The sequence below is a fragment of the Takifugu rubripes genome, chromosome 22 (genome assembly GCF_901000725.2).
Source record: "Takifugu rubripes chromosome 22, fTakRub1.2, whole genome shotgun sequence".
Lineage (NCBI taxonomy): Eukaryota > Metazoa > Chordata > Actinopteri > Tetraodontiformes > Tetraodontidae > Takifugu > Takifugu rubripes.
The window spans coordinates 2,904,597-2,924,814 of NC_042306.1; the positions used below are offsets into that span (position 1 = coordinate 2,904,597).

The 20,218-nt window shown below is 44.5% G+C and overlaps 1 protein-coding gene and 2 long non-coding RNA genes across 6 annotated transcripts; 2 read left to right on the forward strand and 1 right to left on the reverse strand.

The window, feature by feature from the left end:
- Window positions 1-3,385: 3,385 nt before the first annotated feature.
- On the forward strand, window positions 3,386-8,057 carry gata6 (GATA binding protein 6). Of its 3 annotated transcripts, none has more exons than XM_011616176.2 (7): window positions 3,386-3,521; window positions 4,110-5,018; window positions 5,309-5,481; window positions 6,215-6,340; window positions 6,438-6,522; window positions 6,626-6,720; window positions 7,162-8,057. In XM_011616176.2, the coding sequence occupies exons 2-7, from the start codon at window positions 4,169-4,171 to the stop codon at window positions 7,321-7,323; spliced, it is 1,491 nt and encodes a 496-aa protein (XP_011614478.1). In that variant the 5' UTR covers window positions 3,386-3,521; window positions 4,110-4,168; the 3' UTR covers window positions 7,324-8,057. The 3 variants fall into 3 exon arrangements, with proteins under 3 accessions (XP_011614478.1, XP_029686914.1, XP_029686912.1); XM_029831054.1 differs by lacking the exon at window positions 3,386-3,521 and adding an exon at window positions 3,625-3,640; XM_029831052.1 differs by lacking the exon at window positions 3,386-3,521 and having other exon boundaries at window positions 3,751-5,018.
- Window positions 8,058-8,258: 201 nt separating this feature from the next.
- On the reverse strand, window positions 8,259-9,954 carry LOC115247949 (uncharacterized). The gene is made up of 2 exons (XR_003887002.1): window positions 9,754-9,954; window positions 8,259-9,665 (listed from the first exon to the last, which is right to left on the reverse strand). It is a non-coding gene; the product is annotated as an uncharacterized lncRNA (long non-coding RNA).
- Window positions 9,955-9,979: 25 nt separating this feature from the next.
- On the forward strand, window positions 9,980-19,047 carry LOC115247950 (uncharacterized). Of its 2 annotated transcripts, XR_003887004.1 has the most exons (4): window positions 9,980-10,318; window positions 13,937-14,306; window positions 14,699-14,883; window positions 16,593-19,047. It is a non-coding gene; the product is annotated as an uncharacterized lncRNA (long non-coding RNA). The 2 variants fall into 2 exon arrangements; XR_003887003.1 differs by lacking the exon at window positions 16,593-19,047 and having other exon boundaries at window positions 14,699-15,623.
- Window positions 19,048-20,218: the final 1,171 nt, after the last annotated feature.

The window sequence follows — 20,218 nt, forward strand, 5'->3', positions numbered from 1 at the left end:
AATGACAAAGGTTGCTTTTACACCTGTCGCGACCCGTTTAATCATCTACCACTTCAAACAGGACGGCCTGATGCTCAGGGCCTCCCAGCAGTCTTTGCTCCAGCAGTCCTGGAAGAGTGGAAGCCAGGAAGAGAACAGGCCCGCGCACGTATAAAACTTAACTGTGTCTTCCATAAAAATGAGGACAAATAGTTTGTGGGGTTTCGAAGGGCTCGGCGGCAGCAAGGCAGCCGGGAAATACATGCAGGAAATGGTTCCACGGTTCCACGGTTCCATGCAGAAGTTTATAAAACTGCTGGTTGCAGATGGCTTTGAGCTGCTGCATCAACCAGGGAATGGAAAGAAGATAAATACTTTTCAATGCAGTTAAAAATCCAATTATTCCTTTCACGTTACTCCAGGACAATAATATAAATAAAGTGTTAAAAATATTGCTGTTGTGAGTTGGTTCTTAACTAAAGTGATGTGTTATGTGTATCTGAACTGGACATATGATATTAATTATTGTTGGTTTTTTGTTTGTTTGTTAGAATTTGTTCATAGAATTTATATTTGTGTTGTCAAATATATTTAAAGGAATAAAGCTTCGCCATTAAAACGTTTGTTTTTTTTTAAATTATCTGTTGCTCATTAAGTAATGTCATCTAGTATCAGCTAATTAATTATACCCCGTGACTTATGTTTAATTTGAGAATGTGCAAAATATGTGAATTATTTCAAACATGTATGGATTATAGTCAGCTTGCTTGCCTTGTTGGTGATTAGTGAATATTAAGGTTGCTTTTAAAGCGCCAGCAGGCTCATTTATCCAAACAGTTCAACAAAATAACACAATTTATGCTCCATCAAGAGCAGATGAGCTGTCACAGAGGCTGAATCAGCGTCCTTCCTGCAGCAGCGTTATCTTGGTGCATATTGCAGATGTATTGGCTAATCCAGATGGAGCTCTATAGCTGGAGTGTCGGAGATAATCATTATCAAATCGGTACATAAACCAGTGACACCTGAAGAGGGTCGAGCGTCATGCTGCACACCTGAAAGAATCAGGATTCTGATAAACGTCAGGCCGTCCTCCCTCATTAGAATAAGTAGGAACAGGAGGATGGAAAAAAGCGTTACTATTGGAATATTATTGGTTAAAATATTTCGGACATTTAATATATATTTTTCCAATGTTATTGCTTTTATAACAAAACGAATATTCGTATTGTTGTTTTTAATACGATTACTAAATAACTATCGAAAATCATCGAAGTTCCTTTTCAAATTAAAACCAAGTCCAAAATTCGAATTATTATTCGTTTTAATAATTTCATCAATCATTAACGCAGTAGCACTCGGTAAATAAATCAACAATCGATTGTCTTATAGATACTACTACTACTACTACTACTAATAATAATAATAATAATAATTACAATAATAATAATAATAATGCGCGTATCGATGGTTTAACTTTGGAAAATCCTTATTTATATTAGGACTAGGACCTGTTTATGTTGCAGTGAAATGTGGGATCAGATGATTAGGTTTTCTCAGCATTGTTTGACCGTCTGTGGATAAATGTGGAGACAGGGCGGCGTCCTGCCACTTCTGCTCACAGGCCCAGAGTGTCCGAGCAGCACACTCCTGACATGACTGTGGAGAACACCTCATTCATCAACACCGAGGCTCCGCTGCAGCCAGCGGCCCAGCGGTCAGACACAAGACAGAGGGGATGGGGTGGGGGGGCGGCTATGAAGAGAAGAAGAAAAACAACAGGATTTTGTATTCTCGCACCTCCCTGACAACCGCTCCCACAGACCACAGGCCAGGGGGGACAGTAGCACCGGGTTTGGTTACTCCCCCGATAAAAAAAATACACTCTTAGAACCCTCGAAGCTCCCCTCTGCCACATGTTTGAGAGCAACCCTGAACAACACACCTCTAATAATCCCTAAAACGAACGAGCGCTGATTTTATATTCATGCCACATTAAACATTCGAATTTCAGCAGCAGTGAAAGGTCCCGTTATTAATCAACAACAGACTCTCCACTATCATCTAGAGACACTAATCTGCATGAGAAAAGACAAATGAAGTGGCCTTTTATCAGTTTTTATAACAGCTGCGATTTTAAAAGAGATTTATTTCAACCGAAGCCACGACGATTGGAGTATTAGTGCCAGTAAATCAGAATTAACAGTGAGCAGAAAGTAGCAAAGACTCAACGGAGCTGTAATATTATTATTAAAACACAATTCTGCAAGAGTAAAACTGATACATTGGTGCGTAATATCAGTGGTTATTAAACATGTACGCGTAATAATGATTATTCAGCTATAATCATTTGAATTCTACTTAATTCAAGCTGCAGTAGTAGAAGTAACAGTAGGAGTAATATAGTAGTAGTAGTAGTAGTAGTAATAGTAGTAGTAGTAGTAGTAGTAGTAGTAGTAGTAGTAGTAGTAGTAGCCTAGATCTTTGGAATCCGTCCAGACAAAATGTAAACAGACACAAAGAGCTGCTGAATAGTCGTGAATGTGATCAACTGTTTGTTAACCTGAACACGAACACACCTGTAAATGAGTGAATGATTCGATTTGACACCTCGACACTTTTGATCACCTCACACACGCACGCAAATATGTATATTGCGGCTGAGCGCATCAGCGCGCGTCAAAGCGGCGCTGCGTGCTGAGAGTTTGTGCTGCTGCACAACTGAAGCCATTTAATCCCGAGGGAGGGCGGCCGGCCTGAGTAAACTGATTAAGGGGGCAGATTTATTGATCAGCGCGGAGAAAATAAAGGCGAGAATCAACAAGGCGGCGCATGAAGTCTGCGGCGCCAATAGAATAGCAGCGGAAATTAAAAGCAGGGCTGTTAATGCGGCCAGGAAACGGTTTAAATTGGCTCGTCTTGAAAATAGGGCGCAAAACAATCACTGAAATGCTGCATGTTCATCTGTAGTTCAAATGTAAACAGGCGCTATTAAAAGTATATTGTAAAATAAATCATCCACTGTTTTAAAACCTTTTGACTGTAATCGCAACGAGTAAATTTAAATTTATAGAGACGGGGAGAGAGCGGTAACGAGCATTTCTCCTCTTCTTTTTCTGAAATGTACAAAATAAATCAGGGAAAATAACGCATGAACACGCAATTAAACTACAGCAGACGTGAGAGGACTCCCTAATGACAATAATAATAATGGCAATCATACTAATATCAATTATTACTACTCCTTTCTCGGGACTTTGATTTCATTTCTCTACTCTCGGACTTGATCCAATCTTCTCGCTACCTCTCCCCTCGGGTTTTTCCGTGTGATTGATTGGAGGACTTCATAGGCTGGCACCCCCATCGTGCTCGCAGCCGCTCACTCTTCACTTGATTGGTCCGCCTCCCGCAGTCGCCGCCACCAGAAGCGCCTCCTCTCATAAACCTCGTCAGAGCGCACCAGCGTTTCCCAGTACTTCCAGGAGAAGCAGCGGCTCACTATTAGGAACGTCGTGCACGACCTATGGCACAAAACTAAGCAGGTATGTTGCTCCTTACTGCCCTTCTTCGTTTAAAAGTTCCTCCTCGCGGCGCGCAGCTGGGGCAAACATCTGTCGGCGCGGTGGTCGCGCAGCGCAGGAACGACATCATCATTTCTGGGGTATTTTTTTTTATCGCCCTGCCTGCCTCTCGGGCTCTTATCTGTATTGGGCCTTATCAAACTGTTATCTCTTTTGCTGTGAAGACATATTGCGTTTTGTTTCCTATCTGTTATGTGTGTGTCTACTTGTGTGTGCATGTGTGTGTGGGAGGACGGAGATTTGACATATACGGATCCAGCGCCTCTTAAAAGCGCCCGATGGGAGTATGGCAGTCGCTGGGCTGGATGCGTTTTGTTGGACACGGAGACGACAGAGTCCATTTTTTATTTTTGTTGAGAGTTAAATCAGGTTACTAGATTTTGGGAAGCCTTGCGCGATGGTTGTTAAGATGAATACGCGTCTCGGCAGAGGTGGATTTCCAGAAAGTCAGCCGCTCTGTCCAGATGTTCGCGGGGCGGGTTTACATTCCTAACTTGGCATCACATGCGTAAAATCCCATTTTCTCCCTCCTGTTTTTCTTCGTGACAGGGTAGCGCATCCCCTGTCGACTTTTATTAACCCCTACGTTGTATGGAAAGTGCTCCTGGATGGACCTGGGCGAAAACAGCTGGTCCATGGTCAAGCGAGAAGTGTCCAGCAGCCCAGGGTCGCCGGCAGAGCAGACGTATCTGCCCGGTGACAGCAGGAGGGACGGACCCACCTCGGATGATCTTAGGACTCCTCCGAGCGACCTTGACGCGCTGGGGCACCGGCGCCCGGACGGCAGATCACTACACTCCTATGTTCACTTTGGACACCATAACAACACCCTGACCACTGTCGAGGACATCCCGCTGTTTACGGATTTAGACCAGGGCGGCAAACTGGTCCTCCCTGGCGGAGCGCACAAGACCGGCCTGCTTGTAGATCCCACCGACATGTACCAAACACTGGCCATCGCCGCCGCACAGAGCCAGACTGGATATGATTCTTCCTCTGGTGGTTACATGCACTCCAACCCCAACTCCCCCGTCTACGTCCCCAGCTCCAGAGTGGGTTCCATGATACCGAGTCTCTCTTACCTGCAGGCAGGCGGCTCTGCGCAGCCCAACCACGCTGTCTCCAGCCACTCGGTATGGTCACAATCCACCACGGAGAGCCCCTCATACAGCACCGGGAGCCCACACACCTCTAGTCGATTCCACTACCCTCCCAGTCCGCCTATGAATAACGGGACGCCCAGAGACGGCGGCTACACAAACACGCTGAACGTCGGCAGCAGAGACCAGTACGGCCTGTCTCGGCCCCTGAGCGGGACCTACGCCAGTCCGTACTCTCCTTATGTTGCACCACAGCTGTCCCAGCTGCCCTCACCTTGGGGCGGAGGACCTTTCGATAATACCATGCTCCACACCTTGCAGAGCAGGGGCGCGCCCTTGATTCGAGGACCCAATGGAGGTAAGCAAAAAAAACAAAAAAAAAACAAACATAAATCAACTTTCATTACGCCTTATAGGCCGGTAGAATTTTTTTTTTTTAAGTTTAGCCGAATGAGCTACGCTATTTCCATAAGTCTGTTAGAAAATGTCATTTAAATTCAGCGAGAACTATTTTTCTATTTTTTGCGCGCATTTTTCCAGTCAGTATTGAATCAAATAAAACCATTTAGACAAATGATAAATTACGTTGAGAGACGGGTATATCCGGTTAATGTCAAAACGTTGATGGTTGTGCTTTTATTTGTCAAGTGTCAGACATTCTGGACGACATGGGGGAGAGCCGAGAGTGCGTCAACTGCGGCTCCATCTCCACGCCGCTGTGGCGGCGCGACGGCACAGGCCACTTTCTCTGCAACGCCTGCGGCCTTTACAGCAAAATGAATGGACTCAGTCGGCCATTAATTAAACCACAGAAAAGGACGGTAAGCAGGACACCACTTAACCGGTCAATTTCCTGCCTAATTGTCTAGAACTTCAGCCGGAGGTCATCGTCGAGCGCAGAAAAAGTGACACTTTTAAACAAACGCGAGCACGTTCACCAGTACGGGTGGCAAAAAAAGATTATTCTCATAACACACATAATTTCACTTTTAGTCGAGGACGTAATTGTCCGCAAATTCAAAACGCCGCCCGATCAATTGTCTAATTTTTATTTTTATTTTTTAAAATCCTCTTAAATTACCTTGAACAATAACTTAAATTAAGCATTTAAACCTTCGCTTACGCGGGACAATTAAGTTTGATTTAATATCTTAAGTTTATTTTAAATGTATTTTATTTATTCAATAAACAGTCAGGAAGATTTACTCATCTATAGACAGACAAACGTTTGATTTCACTCATTATGACAGTTATTACTTATATCTAAATACACTTAATCTATTGAAACAACAACACGTTACTCTAATTACGCAGTTTTTACAAGGAAATCTGATGGACTCCGTGAACGCCAACATCCTGTGCGTAAATGGTGGTTAAATGCAGTTCATAATAGGGCTCATATTATTGTTAGGAAATGGGGAATGAATGGAGTTGAATTAGTGAAGTGTGCCTTAAAATATTTTCTTTGGCTGGGGGATGAGAGTTCCAATCAGCGATATTACAGGCATCATTTTATAATTAGCTTGAATTAATTGTCTTTTTATTCCCCCCCAGTCCACGTCCCGGAGAATCGGCCTCTCCTGCGCCAACTGTCAGACCAGCACCACCACTCTGTGGCGCAGGAACGCGGAGGGGGAACCGGTGTGTAACGCGTGTGGGCTCTACACAAAATTACACGGGGTGAGTCTGGACACCTTGCAGGTCGTCGTCGTCCCCCCCCCCCCCCCCGCTCATTTTCAGATTATGCCAATAATCTCTCCATAAAATCATCTTGCAGGTACCTCGGCCGCTGGCAATGAAGAAAGAAGGAATCCAAACCAGGAAAAGAAAACCAAAAACTTTAAATAAAGCAAAGGGCTCTGGTTAGTGCTTGATCCTTTAACCGTATTTACTTTTTATAACACGATTTAAAGGCCTTTTTATAGAAAAATTGATATACTTTTTTTTTTAAAATATGTATTTCAGGAAATAACTCAGTCTCCATGACTCCCACATCCACATCTTCATCTAATTCTGAAGACTGCTCAAAAACAAGCTCTCCGCCCGGCCAAGGTTCAGGGGTAAGGTTTTTTTAAAAAAAAATAACAATAAAAAATAACAATAAATGTAGCACATGGAATTATATGCTATACTTTAGATATATGCAAGCAGGGTCACGTATAATAATGGTTGGAATAGTTTTGACGTGAACAAATGTAGCAGGTGTTTTTGGATCACGTGATTGTCCATTAATGCTGTGAGAGGATGCTTGCTGCTAATAAATATGTCATCATTGGAGTCATCAGTCAGCTGTTCACCACTCAGTTAATGAGTGGTGATTTACGCTCCCTAAATGCAACAAATAAATGGACACCCCCCCCCCCCCACACACACACACACACACACATACACACATATCACTCTTGAAATAGAACAAATGTAAATCTAAACATATAGAAGATATGTTTTTTTTTTTTTTAATGCAGCCCTACTAACGGCACGCATTTGCTCGGCTCTCGCAGGTCAGTTCGTCTGTGTTGTCCAGTTCTGGGGAGGGAACGGGCTCCAGCTCTGCAGTTAAGTATCCGGGGCAGGACGGCCTGTACACCAGCGTGGGTCTCTCCCAGGCTTCAGACGTAGCTTCTGTGAGGGGGGAACCCTGGTGCCCCATGGCCTTAGCCTGAGCACCTAACTGGTGGAAGGACTGCAGACCCCGGCCCCTCGCTCTGGATGCCATGAAGTGTGGAAGTATTCAGAGAAAATGTTAGCTTCCTTCCTCACAGCCGACACAGGAAGAATTGGAGAGGAGGGTGAGGCGGCCTTCCCTGCATGGAATAGCTGGTCTCCAGAACGGTTCGGAGATCTTGTTGCTTTAAGAAATACAAAGGGAATCTCCAGGACAGACGATTAATCAAGCGGCCTGCTTTGGATGCTTTTGTGGACCTGCAGCGCACTTGATATCTCTCCCATCTCACGGCACAGAGCCAGAGCGTGTTCCTCAAAGTAAAGACATCGTGTACATAACGGATTTCCTCTGTGAAGAAAAAAAAAAAGAGAAGATTTTGATTGGATACCACTGCTTCGTAAAGTGCTGTATTCCTGAAAGACATTTCGATTTTTGTTTCATTCCACAACTGGAACTATGCAGCGAGTGCCAAGACAACATTAATGAATCAAAAAGAAAAAAAAATATTTATAAATCTTCCATTGTTGAAAACATGGCTATGATTGTTAATAAAGATATCAATATAGAGTAGAAGTTAACCCAATGTCTTCTTTTCTATTGTTTTATTTTCCCCCTCTTTATAACTGGTTGTTTTTGTAGTACAGTAGTGTTGAATCTGCACGTTTTGAAAGCTCTTACTGTATCTGACTGAAACTTTGAACAGGGTATGTGAAAGACAATGTCATTAAGTGATTTTTGTTGTTGTTAATTATTTACTAAATGCAAATAATCAATATCTTTCAGACATTTCTTGGGGGGCAGTATATCATTGTTCTCTGCCATTGGGTAGCGTTAAGGTACTGAAGTCAAAGTAGCAGTGGGAGAAACATCTTGGGTGGTTTTTCCGAACAAATCGTCACAAGCCGGCTGACCTTTAGGTTTTTTGAGACGAACTGCAGGAGAAAACGGTCGCAACTGAGTCACGGAAGACTGCGTTTATTCTCACGAACCAGGAATGTTCTTGTGGATCGTTCCTACTCAAATTAGAATGTGAGATCATTTCTGAGCAGTCATGTCATCGCCTGTCAGGAGCAGCAGTAATGGTTAATAACAGGATGTGGTTCCAAGGGACCGCCTGCAAGAAATACTTCAATAGTTTCGATGAATCCCGGCAAAAAGATGCGCGCATCTGACGTGCAGAGCCAAATATCGGCAGATCTCTTTATTGGTCGCAGTGTTTGTCCTCCAGCAGTGAGGTAAAGGAGTCTTAAAGGCCGCCTAACAGGGCCATTTAACCCCAGAAAAGTTAGGATTAAATATAAATAAGACAGTTTCTTGCTTCCTCCCAAAAGGTTATGTCATCAGTTCTTTTGACCTTATTTATTTTTTAAAATATTTTGTTCATCTGAACTCTCTCTTTTTTTTTTGTCTGGCTGTTTTTATTTTCTAAGAAATTATTTAAATTCGGTTCCAATAAATTGTTGTGGTGATGCGAATGCTTTTAGAATCAGCCCGTGTTTGACAGAGCTGTGTATTTCTCCTCCTAGACACACTCAGACACACTTCTGCGCGAGGCATCGGCCGCCATGGCGTCCTTCTGTCCTGGCTAAACACAAGTAAAAGGGAAATAAGGAAAGAAACCAGCTGCAAATGCAGCATTTCAATTTCATTTTTTATTCACTTCATATACATTTAAAACTTCGGCTCCTTCCAGCTGACTCTCGTCTGTTTGTCCTGGAGGCTCAAAGCTGTTTCCCTGCGTCCTCGTGAACAGGACACAGCTCAGAGGACCTGCAGCTAACGTGGATCACGAGTAACGCCACCTGAAAAGATCTCCGGAATCTCTCAGATTCACGTCGGGCCTCTGTGTTATCGGCCTGCTCGTTGACATATTGATTCAGCAGGTTTATTGAGTGTGGAGGAATGTGCTGCTCCACACAACAGCAGATTTGTGGCCTTTACTTTCATTTGGCCGGCCGTTTTTATTAGAATCACATCCATAAATTCCACAATCTTTTTACACCGTTTTGCTGGTGGCCCCTCTGAAATCCTGTATGTGACACCGATGAAACACACAAAACACCTCTTCGTGCGTGAACGTACACTGGTTTTGAACTCCAAATGAGCAAATATTCATAAGTTTATGAGGTGGTCCTACCTTGGCACGGGCTGACTGGTAACCATGGTGCTGTGAGGGAGGACATATAAACACCACAGCGCAGAAATCCTCCCTGTGCTCTCATCTGGAGTGAGGGTCACGTCAGACCTGTGCTCACAAACCGATGCAAAGCGCGAGCTTTGCTGTTGTTTTGTGCAGCTCCGGTACGAACGGTGGTCTCGGGAGTGATCATAAGCTGCAAACTGGGAATGAGACAAAGAGGGAAACCACAGAGATCTTGGTGGCTGCGCAGGGTTTAAAGTCCTCTCAAAGTAAACACCACAGCCTAACCCGGCGGGAGCAGCATGCAGGCCTCAGGGCTGTTTGGTCATGGCGCTGCAGCACAGTATGGCCCAGCAGCTCCCTCAGGAGATGCCCGCTGATCTTTCCACGCAGCCTTTTCAAAGGGGAGCGCTGCCGCTCCAGCCTCCGGAAGAGATGGGATCTCTGACTCAGCCCTTTTGGGTTTCCTCAACAGACACGGCGGCTCATTCTGGGAGGGAAAAAAAAAAAAAAAAAGCACTCGAAAACACGGCCGCCGTCCTGTTTGTGGAGCAGATTTAAAGTAACAACAAAGGATGTTTAATGGACGGAGGAGCCATTTGCTTTACGGTTATTATTCAACCTGTCATATTCATAGAAAGTCAAAGTCTGCCTATGAGGCTTTGTCCACCCGGCCTTTCACCATCTCTGCAAACATGTTGACCAATGTTTGAGGGAGAATAAAACCCCCATGACCGCCATTAAGTCATAAACCTTCCCGGTCCTACAGTTCGGCAAAAGAGGAAGTAATTCATACCCAACAAGGACAAAACTCTCTCGTAGAAGTGACACCGCCGTCAGAAACAATAAATGAGTGAGTAATTTTTCACTTTTGGTCGAGATGACATCACGTTGCTATCTATAGATCGTGTTACTTTTTTGAGAAACAGTGGGAGTGTGTTCAGGGGAGGCTGAGAGCTGGAACACATGACGCCTTTGGTGGAGACGAGTGAAAATTCGAGGGTGGGACACAGTGAGAGCATGCTGTCAAAAATAAATAAATAAATAAAAAAAGCCAGGCAGTCGTAGAGCTGTTGTGAAAAAAATGAAATTGAAAGAAAACAAAACAACAGAGAAAGAGTTTGAATTCTTTTTTTTCCTACAATTTTAAATGTGTGATGTGTCCAAAGCATTTGATTTCTTTAAATGTTATTTGTAGATAAATTTATCACAGAATCATTTAAATAAAACATTGGACAGAAATGAACCGACGCTGCGCTTCAACACGAGCAGAACGTGCAGTTTGTTCCGTGTTCCATTGTTCCACGTTTAATAGTGAATCAGCAGCGGACGTCACACAGACATGTTTAATGTGATTTTACTCTAAAACATACGGAGCTCTTTGTTGTTTTTGGCCCTCTTGCGTTGATCTGTTGATGCCTCCCCCTGAATAATCTTCTATAAGTCCTATTTTTAGGTTTATTGCTATTTGTGGGGACGAGTGTCCACTCAGGACTCGTATCTCGTGCACCTATAGACAATCTTGACTGTAACAGATGCTACACGGTGAAAAGTTGACTTTTTACCATGAACAGTGATGGAAAGTAAAATCTACAATTGCTGTTGTGTTGATTTTGCAATTGTTCTATTTGTACTGTGAGTAATTCCATTTTCTACTTCCCAAAAAAGTAAACACTACTCCCCTGTTTTACCCCCGTTGTTTTGTCATTTTCAAAGCAGATGCTGCAGTTTTAGACTTCATGAATGGCACAAAAAAATAAAATATAGATGCTGCATAGATGCTGATGCTGGATACGAGTGTGGCGACTTAAAGCTGTTGTAATATCAGATCAGACTCATGATAAATCCCGTGAAAACTGTCTTCAGAATGCTGGAAACGAGTCACACGTGGGTCAAATCTGAACTGCAGCAGGTTTAACAACACAAGCCTCCGTTTCTTCTTTCCACCCTGCTCATATTTGCAAAAATAAAGTAAAGTTGTGAAACGGTAAGTCTGTTTCACTTCACGGTGACACTACGCAGGCTTGTACCCTCCAGCGGAGAAGTTACTACTTTGCTTTATGAATCTGGGCTTTGAAAGTCAGCCACTAAATCAGCATATTCTGCCGCTGCGATCCAGAGAGTACTCTGAGATTCCTGGGAGTTCAGTGCAAGGTTACAGCCGACGCTCCGCTCCTAGTACCCAACAGCCAGCCTTGCGTCCAAGAAGTCTCAAATAAGGTTCAGCGCTCCGGTCTATGGGAACCCCAGCTCGCCGCCAAACGCAACGCTTCCCGAAGAATTTCTGCCCGAACTCTGACCTTTGGAAATAAAACACAGGAAAGTCCGGCACTATTAAAAATCAGCTACATGAACATCAACAAGCAGGACGCTAATCACTCTCCTGACACGGAGGACAAATTCTCCCCTGATGATGTATGACGGGACAGCGGTCTTGACTGTGAAACAGTCACATGGACAGGAATGGCGTTGAGTCGGAGACGGGCGCGAGCTGCTTGTGTTTCCGTCTGTGTTTGGTTTGGAAGAAAGCGAACGGGAAAATATTCTTGAATATTATCAGTCGTTTGACTTATATTCTCCAGACTTTTGGAGAATCCGCAGTCACAGATTTGGTCATCTGGGTCACGCAAGGGCTACAGCGCGGGATGGCGGGACTTAGCCACGCCCTCCTACCCACAATGCAACACAAGCGCCTCAAACTTCGGGGCTTCAGAACGAGGTATGCTTGTGTAAACACCGCTTGCTTCACCAAAGTCTCGAAACGTAATAAATTTAGATATAGAGTTGAAGATAGCCCCGCTGAGAAGGTGGGGGATGAAGAGCAGGATGCAGCAGCTTGACAGATGAGAGCAGTGAGGCCCCCCTCCTGCAGGACGATCGGGCGCCTCTTTACTGAGACCTCTTGCAAAAACTCCTGATAACCAAATGAGCATCTAAAATAAATACAAGGCTGACTCATGACTCCCAGACAGAGGTGACAGACCATTATTAAAATGTCATTTGTTATGTTTAGTCCCCCTTTTTTTTTCTTTAAATAAACAGTCATTGTTTGCGCGCTGAAGAGTTGGTCTCCAAAGGTTTCGTGGACTTTTGAATACAAATGAGGGGGAAAAAGACTCACCCTTTAGATACCATTGAAAATTTCAACAAATGCATCCTAAAATACAAAAAATAGACTGATATTCACATCTGATTACCAACTAAGAGGTTGTTTCCATCCATCCATCCATCCATCCATCCATCCATCCATCCATCCATCCATCCATCCATTCATCCATCACAGGGGTGCTGGAACCTATCCCAGTGAGAGGTGGGGAACACCCTGGATGAGCTCATCCCAGTTAAGAGGTGGTTTGTAGATTCCAATTCTGACACTGGGAATATTTCTTATATTCTAACCTGTATGGATATGAGACGACAGCAACACCCAGGAACTGAGGTCTGTCTGCCGCCAAGAGCAACAAGTAAACAAGAAACTCTGTGTTGACTTTTGATGTAAATGAGCTTTAGTTATGTGAAATGAGGATTGGTTGAAAGGACAGAATCTCAGCAGGTGAAGGGAAGACCGTTACTGTCTTTGATTACGTCAAACTTGGGTCAAACTAGGAAGTTCTGGTGATTCTTTGAGGCTGGACTGTTGAAAGAAGCTGGAAGAAGATCAACAGTCAGGTCGACTCTGCTGGGCCTCAGAAGGTTACAATGACCTGGGTGAGACATACTAGCATGTTATGGCTATATCACCATTTTTTACAATTGTTTTTTTTTTAGCATACCAGGAGGGCAAAAAACAGAACTGCTGGCAACGGCTTCAAAAATAAGTTTGTAGGTTTCCTTTTAAAAATGTCAGGAGGACGCACTGTTTTCATTCTGACCTGAACCCAGTGGCTGAGCACAACAGAAGAGCTGCTTCCTCAAGCTCCCCTGACCAGGCAGACCCTTTGGCTGGGCCGGCCAATTAATTATAGACGTGACTTAAAAACTTCCTGTTTTTTCCCCTTTAATTAAGCCAATCTCTCCCGCTCCTCCTTAAAAGAGGAAATTCCTCAAAATGCTACCACAGTTTCAGCACATTCAGTTTTCGGTGCCAGGGCAGATTGCATCGGTTGTGTTAATGTACGCTCCAACAATGTTTGATCACAGGGAAATGATGTCTGTCATCCCTTCCTGCTTCACCCTCCGAGTAATGTGGGAATTGTGAAGCGAGTGGGTGCTGGCCGTGGGTACACATTAGCAGCTACGTGCCCTCGGTCAGGATCATCCGACATCCATCTCTGCCTGTGATGTTTATTATTACACCCGCGCGGTCACATATTCCGAGGAGATGGAGGGGAAAAAAAATTCTCTGATTTATGCCTCCGCCGTTACCCCTTCCTGTCCTCATTTGTGAAAACAAAATTCCAGTGAATTCCTGCAGTATTAACACTAAACAGTTATGAGGTCAAGCTTTCACTGACACCGCACAATTTTACAGGCTGGCTGCCGTCCACGCACACATGATGCACTTTTAGCTGCAGCCCGACTTCGCTGCGGCCGTGAAGCCCGAGCAGAGGAGTCGGAACGCCGACAAACTGACCTTGACAGCAGACACGCTTCATATCTGCCTGCCGCCAGTTACACAAAAAGAATCCGCCGCAGGAATCGAGAGGGGAGTCGACTCGGCTGTTATCGTAAATGCAAAAACTTGTTGAACACCTGCCAGATTACTTTTTCTTTCATTCTTTCTTTCTTTTTTTTTCTTTTTTCCCAGTGTCGCCCTTTTCAACTTTGAACCAAAACTCACCTTCAGGCCTCACCCTCTGTTTTTCACTGGGAAACAGGAAAAAGGAGGAGAAAGTGAAGACGTACGTGGATAAAAAAAAAGAAGCTGGTGGAATATTTTTAAGAGGGGGGGGGGGGGTTAGGTGGAGTGTTTCTTTGCAAGAAAACAGAGTTTGGCCTAGTTTAAGAATAGAGCACAGTTGGAAGTGAAATTCTTCACCCCGTAAGTGAAGGTGTATGTCATCTATTGTTCTGTGGTATGTTTGAGTCGAGTCAGTGGGGCTCTGATCTTTGATAAATCATGTTTTGCTTCACATTAAAATGTAAATGTGACAAGAGAGCGTTAACCGTGCTGACTCGATGTTCTTACGGTGCTTTTTTTCTCCGTTACTTTTATGCAGACTGACTCAGTTTGTCCCCCGGGATTTTGATGCATTCATTTTACATCGTGACCTAATTTATATGGTCCTTCTAGGACCTGCTGAGGAGAAGCAACCACGACTCACGGCGATGGTGGACGGTGACCTCGGGATCCACAGCTTGGTGTCGACAACACGGTGTCTTTTGTCTCAACGGTCCAAAGAATCTTTGTGTTTCTGCGTGATTTCAGTCTCTGTGATTGCAGCTATGGCGCGTTTAATTTCCTCAGAACGGTCAAAGGTGTGTTGGCGACGTCCCTTAAAAGACTTCTTGTATAACACTCAGTCAGCTTGGGAAAACTCCCGAATCTCTGCATATTTAAAGTCTTTCTGTCACATAAATACTATTATCCTCATGCTAAATCAATTCGCTACACTCAGACTTCCTTTCACTTCTGAGCTGATTGGAATATTTCTTATAGGACGTGTGTAACGAACACGCTTCTGATCACCCCACACGTAATTAAAGTCCTAGAGTAACTTGAACATGGCTCTGAGATCATCGCTGGCAGCGCGGATGAATTGATCCGCTGTTGAATGTGTCGGGTCACATTGTTCTTGAGTTGCTGGATTCCTTTCATTCTTCAGTCTGATGAAGAACAAACGTGTTCGTAATTTGTGAATCAAACAGACCCGGTGGATTTATACAGAAGCTCTAGGGGGAACCTGGTCCGTGAGACCCTGCCACATGGACAACTCCAAGTCCTGCCCTCTTTTCCTCCTTGGGTAGCTTGATTGTTTCATTTTCTATCCTCCCCAACTTTGATGAAACGTGTGAAAAGGAGCTAAGAGCGGCGGCCCCGCTTCGCCGGTGGCGTGACATCAGCGAGGAAATCCAAGCAGGCCTACTTGCTGTCCTGCTCGAGGCCCCTCAATAAACAGGCTGGTTATCACATCACTAACATTTATTTAACCCCTCCGCAGAAGGTGTGGCGTGGACTGTGTGTAGGGGAGGGAGCTGTTCCCAAACCGTTTTGGCCGACCCGTGTTACTGATTTGTTTAACGCTCGTTTGGAGCACAGAGACACATCAATTCTTTTGTCTTTCCTTGATGGCGTAAAGACAAAATAGCTTTTGTCTTTACCCCCAGCCCACCCCTCGCTGTCTCCCACTTCATCCAGCACTCCCACATTTGGCAGCCTCTCTGGGACGGTGGGCCGACAGCATGACTTCACCGGATAGAAAGCTTTTATGGTCAAAAAATGAAAGGATGAGAGAGTGAAAGGATGAGGGGAATTCTGCCCTGAACCCACTGCCATTCCTCTGAACAGTGAGACAGCTCTCTCTCTCTCTCTCTCTATGTCTCTCTGTCTCTCCCACACGTCTTTGCAGGCTGTGTTTTCTCATTTCATTATTTAAAGGAAAGAAACGCGGACCATACCAAAATAAATACGGCTCCTTGGATCGGAAAGTCGCTGCGATTGCTCCAAGGAAGCGACTGTTGTTTTAACTGGAGGAGGATGGAACTCTCTGGCTCTGCAGCGCGTCTGTCACTGCTCTCTGTCTCCGTCACACCGGCGGTCTGCGCCCCTTATCGCTGGCGGTTTGGACATAAATACATTATTTTAAAGTGGGCAACACTCAGGGGTGAAAGCAGATTCACTCTAAAGTTGATGACCTGAAACCGAGCTGATGCTTTAAGTACTCATTTTTGCATCCATGCTCTGGCCCGGTGCGCCTCTCCGCCTGTCTGTCCGCCTGTCTGTCCGCCTGTCTGTCCGCCTGTCTGTCCGCCTGTCTGTCCGCCTGTCTGTCCGCCTGTCTGTCCGCCTGTCTGTCCTTCCGTCCAGTTGGTTCCAGACCGAAATATTTGTGCAAAGAATGAGGTTCCTTGAATTTATGCACGCAGCTGGAGATGTAGCATACATGCTAGTACGAGACACTCAAGTGCAACCTTTAGTGTGTTGTATGGCCATTTTAAAAGCCGAATGTCCTTTGCATCGTCTCCAGGAATCGACCCAGCAACTTTCTGGATCTTCTTCACTCCCAGCCAGACATGCACCCGCAAAACCTTCCCATCATCCCTTGTGTTCCTTCACCTCTGTCCTCCTGCGCTGTGATTGGAGGCCACATGTCTGGTCGGAGGAGCCATCTTGTCAGAAGTCGTCCATCAGGGCTCACGTGCAGCGCGGCTTTATTGAAGGCTGACCTTTTGCTCTTCTAAACAGACTCCAAATATGGGGCAAAAATGTGGAAATCTGACCCATAAACACAACTGCAGAATTGCCTCAGTGGACGGGTCAATACAAGAGAATGCTGACTCATTGATTTCCAATAACCTGGAGTTAAAGGCTCAAAACAACATTTTTTTTTGGTGTAGTCTTTTGTTACATGGACTTCTGCAGTATCTGAGGCCTGTTAAACGGCTAATTGAACAGTCTGTCAAGCAGAACGTTTCTGCCACATAAATCTTCCTGTCTCTTTTTCTATCTCTCTCTCTCTCTCTCTCTCTCTCTCTCTCTCTCTCTCTCTCTCTCTCTCTCTCTCACACACACACACACACACACACACACACACACACACACACACACACACACACACACACACATGAACAGAGCTGGTGCAAAATCCCTTGCTACAACATCAATAGTTCTTTTATAATTAGCTCTGGCACCTCTCAACTACTTGGAGAGAGTGACTGTTTTTGAAAAGGGCCCCTGGGGCCCTGTTGACTGATTGGCCTGTGGTGGTTTGTGGAAATAAGGAGGGGGAGTTTTGAGGGTCTGCAGTTGCAGTAGAGGGTCTGTTGCTGGCTTGTTGTTTAAGGCCGCATTCCTCTCAAGCTGCTCTGAACCCTCATCTGACAACCCTCCGATAATATCCCGGTCAGATGGAGTCGCAGGGCCAGCGTGTCTGAGCCCTGTTCTGAATCACTCAATTAGTGCAGGAGGAGGAGGAGGAGGAGGAGGAAGATCTTTGCTCGCTAAAGCTTGCTCTCACCACACACTATTGCACACACCCTCAGTTAGCAGATGCAGGTTAATGTAAAGGACCACAGGGTGGAAAGGTACTTTTTGTGTTGTAGAAAAAATAGTGTGACTGTTTTTTTATTTTCCCGTGAGACAAATTTTGCATCCGTTGACACAGCGAATGAGCTTCCTGTAATGTTAGAATGGTGCCTTTCGGTATGTGCATGTGACATCACCTGACGGCTACGTAGCAGGTTTCCCATTACTGTTTGTAAAAATATCTACACGTAAATCAAAGTGTGACATTGTTCAATTCGATGATTGAGATACTCTGATGATCTTAATGGTTTCAAGCAAAGGCCACAGAAACTTTAATTACAAGGAATTTATTTACCTGGTAAAAAAAAAAAAATCTGGATGGATTGGGTTTCCAGTGCACTCCAAAGTTCTGGAAAATGTATTCAAATCTGGCTGATGACTTATGAGGGAGTGGTAAATACATGCAAATAGACTCAAAGGAGCCTGGACCTCCTCGTCCATTGCTCCTCATTTCTCATCGCTTTTTTCATTTGCTCACTTTTCATTTGTAAAGAAAAGCTAGCTAATAGCAGTATAAGAGCACGTAAACTCTGTTAGCATTATGATGCTAAGGAGAGTTTTAGAACAGACAGAAGTCACTGAAATATAGTTTTGTTTTGTTTTTTTTTAAAAACAAAAACATGGAATTTCTCTGTTTGCTTTGGAAAGGAAGTACCCTCGACAATAACATCACTCATGGTAGCACCTTTTGAACACTGCACCAAAAACAAATCCAACATGTAGAAACAATCGGAGAGGTGAGGTGAGCTGGGCACCCTGACCCTCTGTTGTCTGCAGGTTCCATCTCGCACGGAACCCTCTGGTGACTGCGGATAGATCAAGCTAAAACCTGAAACTGAAGTTAAAGTGCTGCATTTTCTCACCCACCCTTCTGCCCGCTTGTACTCTTGAATGAACTCGTTCACAACACACCGGGGCCATTTCCATCTCAGACATGTTGCTAAATAGCAAGCAAGAAGGAGAGCTGCAGAGAATGGGGCAATATTTGCTTTATTCATGCTTATGTCCACAGTGTTCAGTCCTGTCAACTTCATTGGAGGAAATATTGAGTTCCCCTTTTACATGAAATAGACTAAATGACTGCCCCCTGCTGGTAGGAAGAGTTATTTCCTCAGACCGAGGCGCTTGGTTGCTGCTGGCTTTGGCGTTGGTGCTTGGTTAGTTTCAGTAGTCGGGTCCGTGTTGAGGTTTGTTTGCATGACGGGGACGGATTGCTCGGCAACAGACGTCGAGCGAGCCGTCTTTATTCTCTATGGGATATTTGACAACATCGGTGCCATAAATATTAACTAATGTACATGCAACATGTAAGTGAGCCTGTAGTCAACCAAATACTATAGGGAGTGAGAGATCCCTGTGTGAAATGTGAATTATGGCAACAAAAACAAACATTAAATGTCACGTGACTCTAAAGCATGACTCAAATTCATTGTGCCTCTCTGTTTTCACCATTCAGGAGAAATTTATCGTGGAAATGTCAGACAGACAGCGCCGCCATACATCTACTGTGCAGCCTTTTTTATCCCGGGAATGTCAGACAAGCACGTCTGAGAACATGTTCCGACATCACTGCCTGTTTCTGAGCTGCATTTTCCACACCTTTGATGAATTTATTCACCATTAGTCTTCATCAGGCTCCTTTGAAATATGGGGATTTTATGACTTTAATTGAGGGAGGAGGAACGGCGAGCCGTGGATCCAGCCAACCCAGCATTCCTCACTGCATCCTCCAGCCCGGGTCTGACCCCTCACCCTGCGCTGACCTGTCGCCTTCAGACACCCTCTGCGGCACCCTTTGATGTGATGTTTGCTCGAATGTACAGTAGGGTTAATCACACACCTCGAGAGAGCAGCGTGGAATTCCATACAATGGGTCTGCTGGCCTGTGTTGTCTGAGGGCTCAAAGGGGGGATTAGAGATTAAAGGGGAGGTGGTGTGTGAGGTAAACAGCCGAGAACAATATTTTACCTGTGCTGCGTTTAGTCAGCGGATGTTGATGTCAGTCCACTTTTAGATGTATAGGTTTGACTGAACGACTGCTGGCGGCGGGTCTGAGAGCCAACAGGTCTGCAATTATTAATGTCCATGTTGTCGAGGTATTTTTTATTATCCATGCAGAGATGTGCTTTTAACACAATCCAAACTAGAGCCCAAAATGGTGCCTTTAAAGGGCTGGAAGAACAAGTCGCAGGCATGTTCCCATTAGTCTCAAGGTAGGGAAGTAAGTAAAAGGGAAAGATTCTTTAAGTCTGTTGGGAACGCCCATTTGAATGAATAACAGGGTCGTGAAGGCTAAAGCATATGAAACGTATTTAATTATCCCATATTTCCCATTTAACTTCAACTGGTGATCACTTTTTTCCCCTTCAAAACAAAATTTAAAAAAAAGACTTTCAGGTAGCTCACCTGCCAGATTTTCCATGTTCACTCTTAAATTAATGCCCCCCCCTCCCCCTCACTATCATAACTTTGGTCAAAATAAATAAATAATCAGTGGATATTTTAATCTGGGAAATAGTCCAACATCTTTGCCAAATTGGTCGACTCCATGAAAATTGTTTAAAAATG

Excerpts from the sequence above, each read along its gene's own strand:
- gata6 (XM_011616176.2), top strand. The coding sequence starts at position 4,169 with ATGGACCTGGGCGAAAACAGCTGGTCCATGGTCAAGCGAGAAGTGTCC. Across the intron at positions 5,019-5,308 it reads GATTCGAGGACCCAATGGAG|TGTCAGACATTCTGGACGAC; the intron begins GTAAGCAAAAAA and ends TTATTTGTCAAG. Across the intron at positions 5,482-6,214 it reads TTAAACCACAGAAAAGGACG|TCCACGTCCCGGAGAATCGG; the intron begins GTAAGCAGGACA and ends ATTCCCCCCCAG.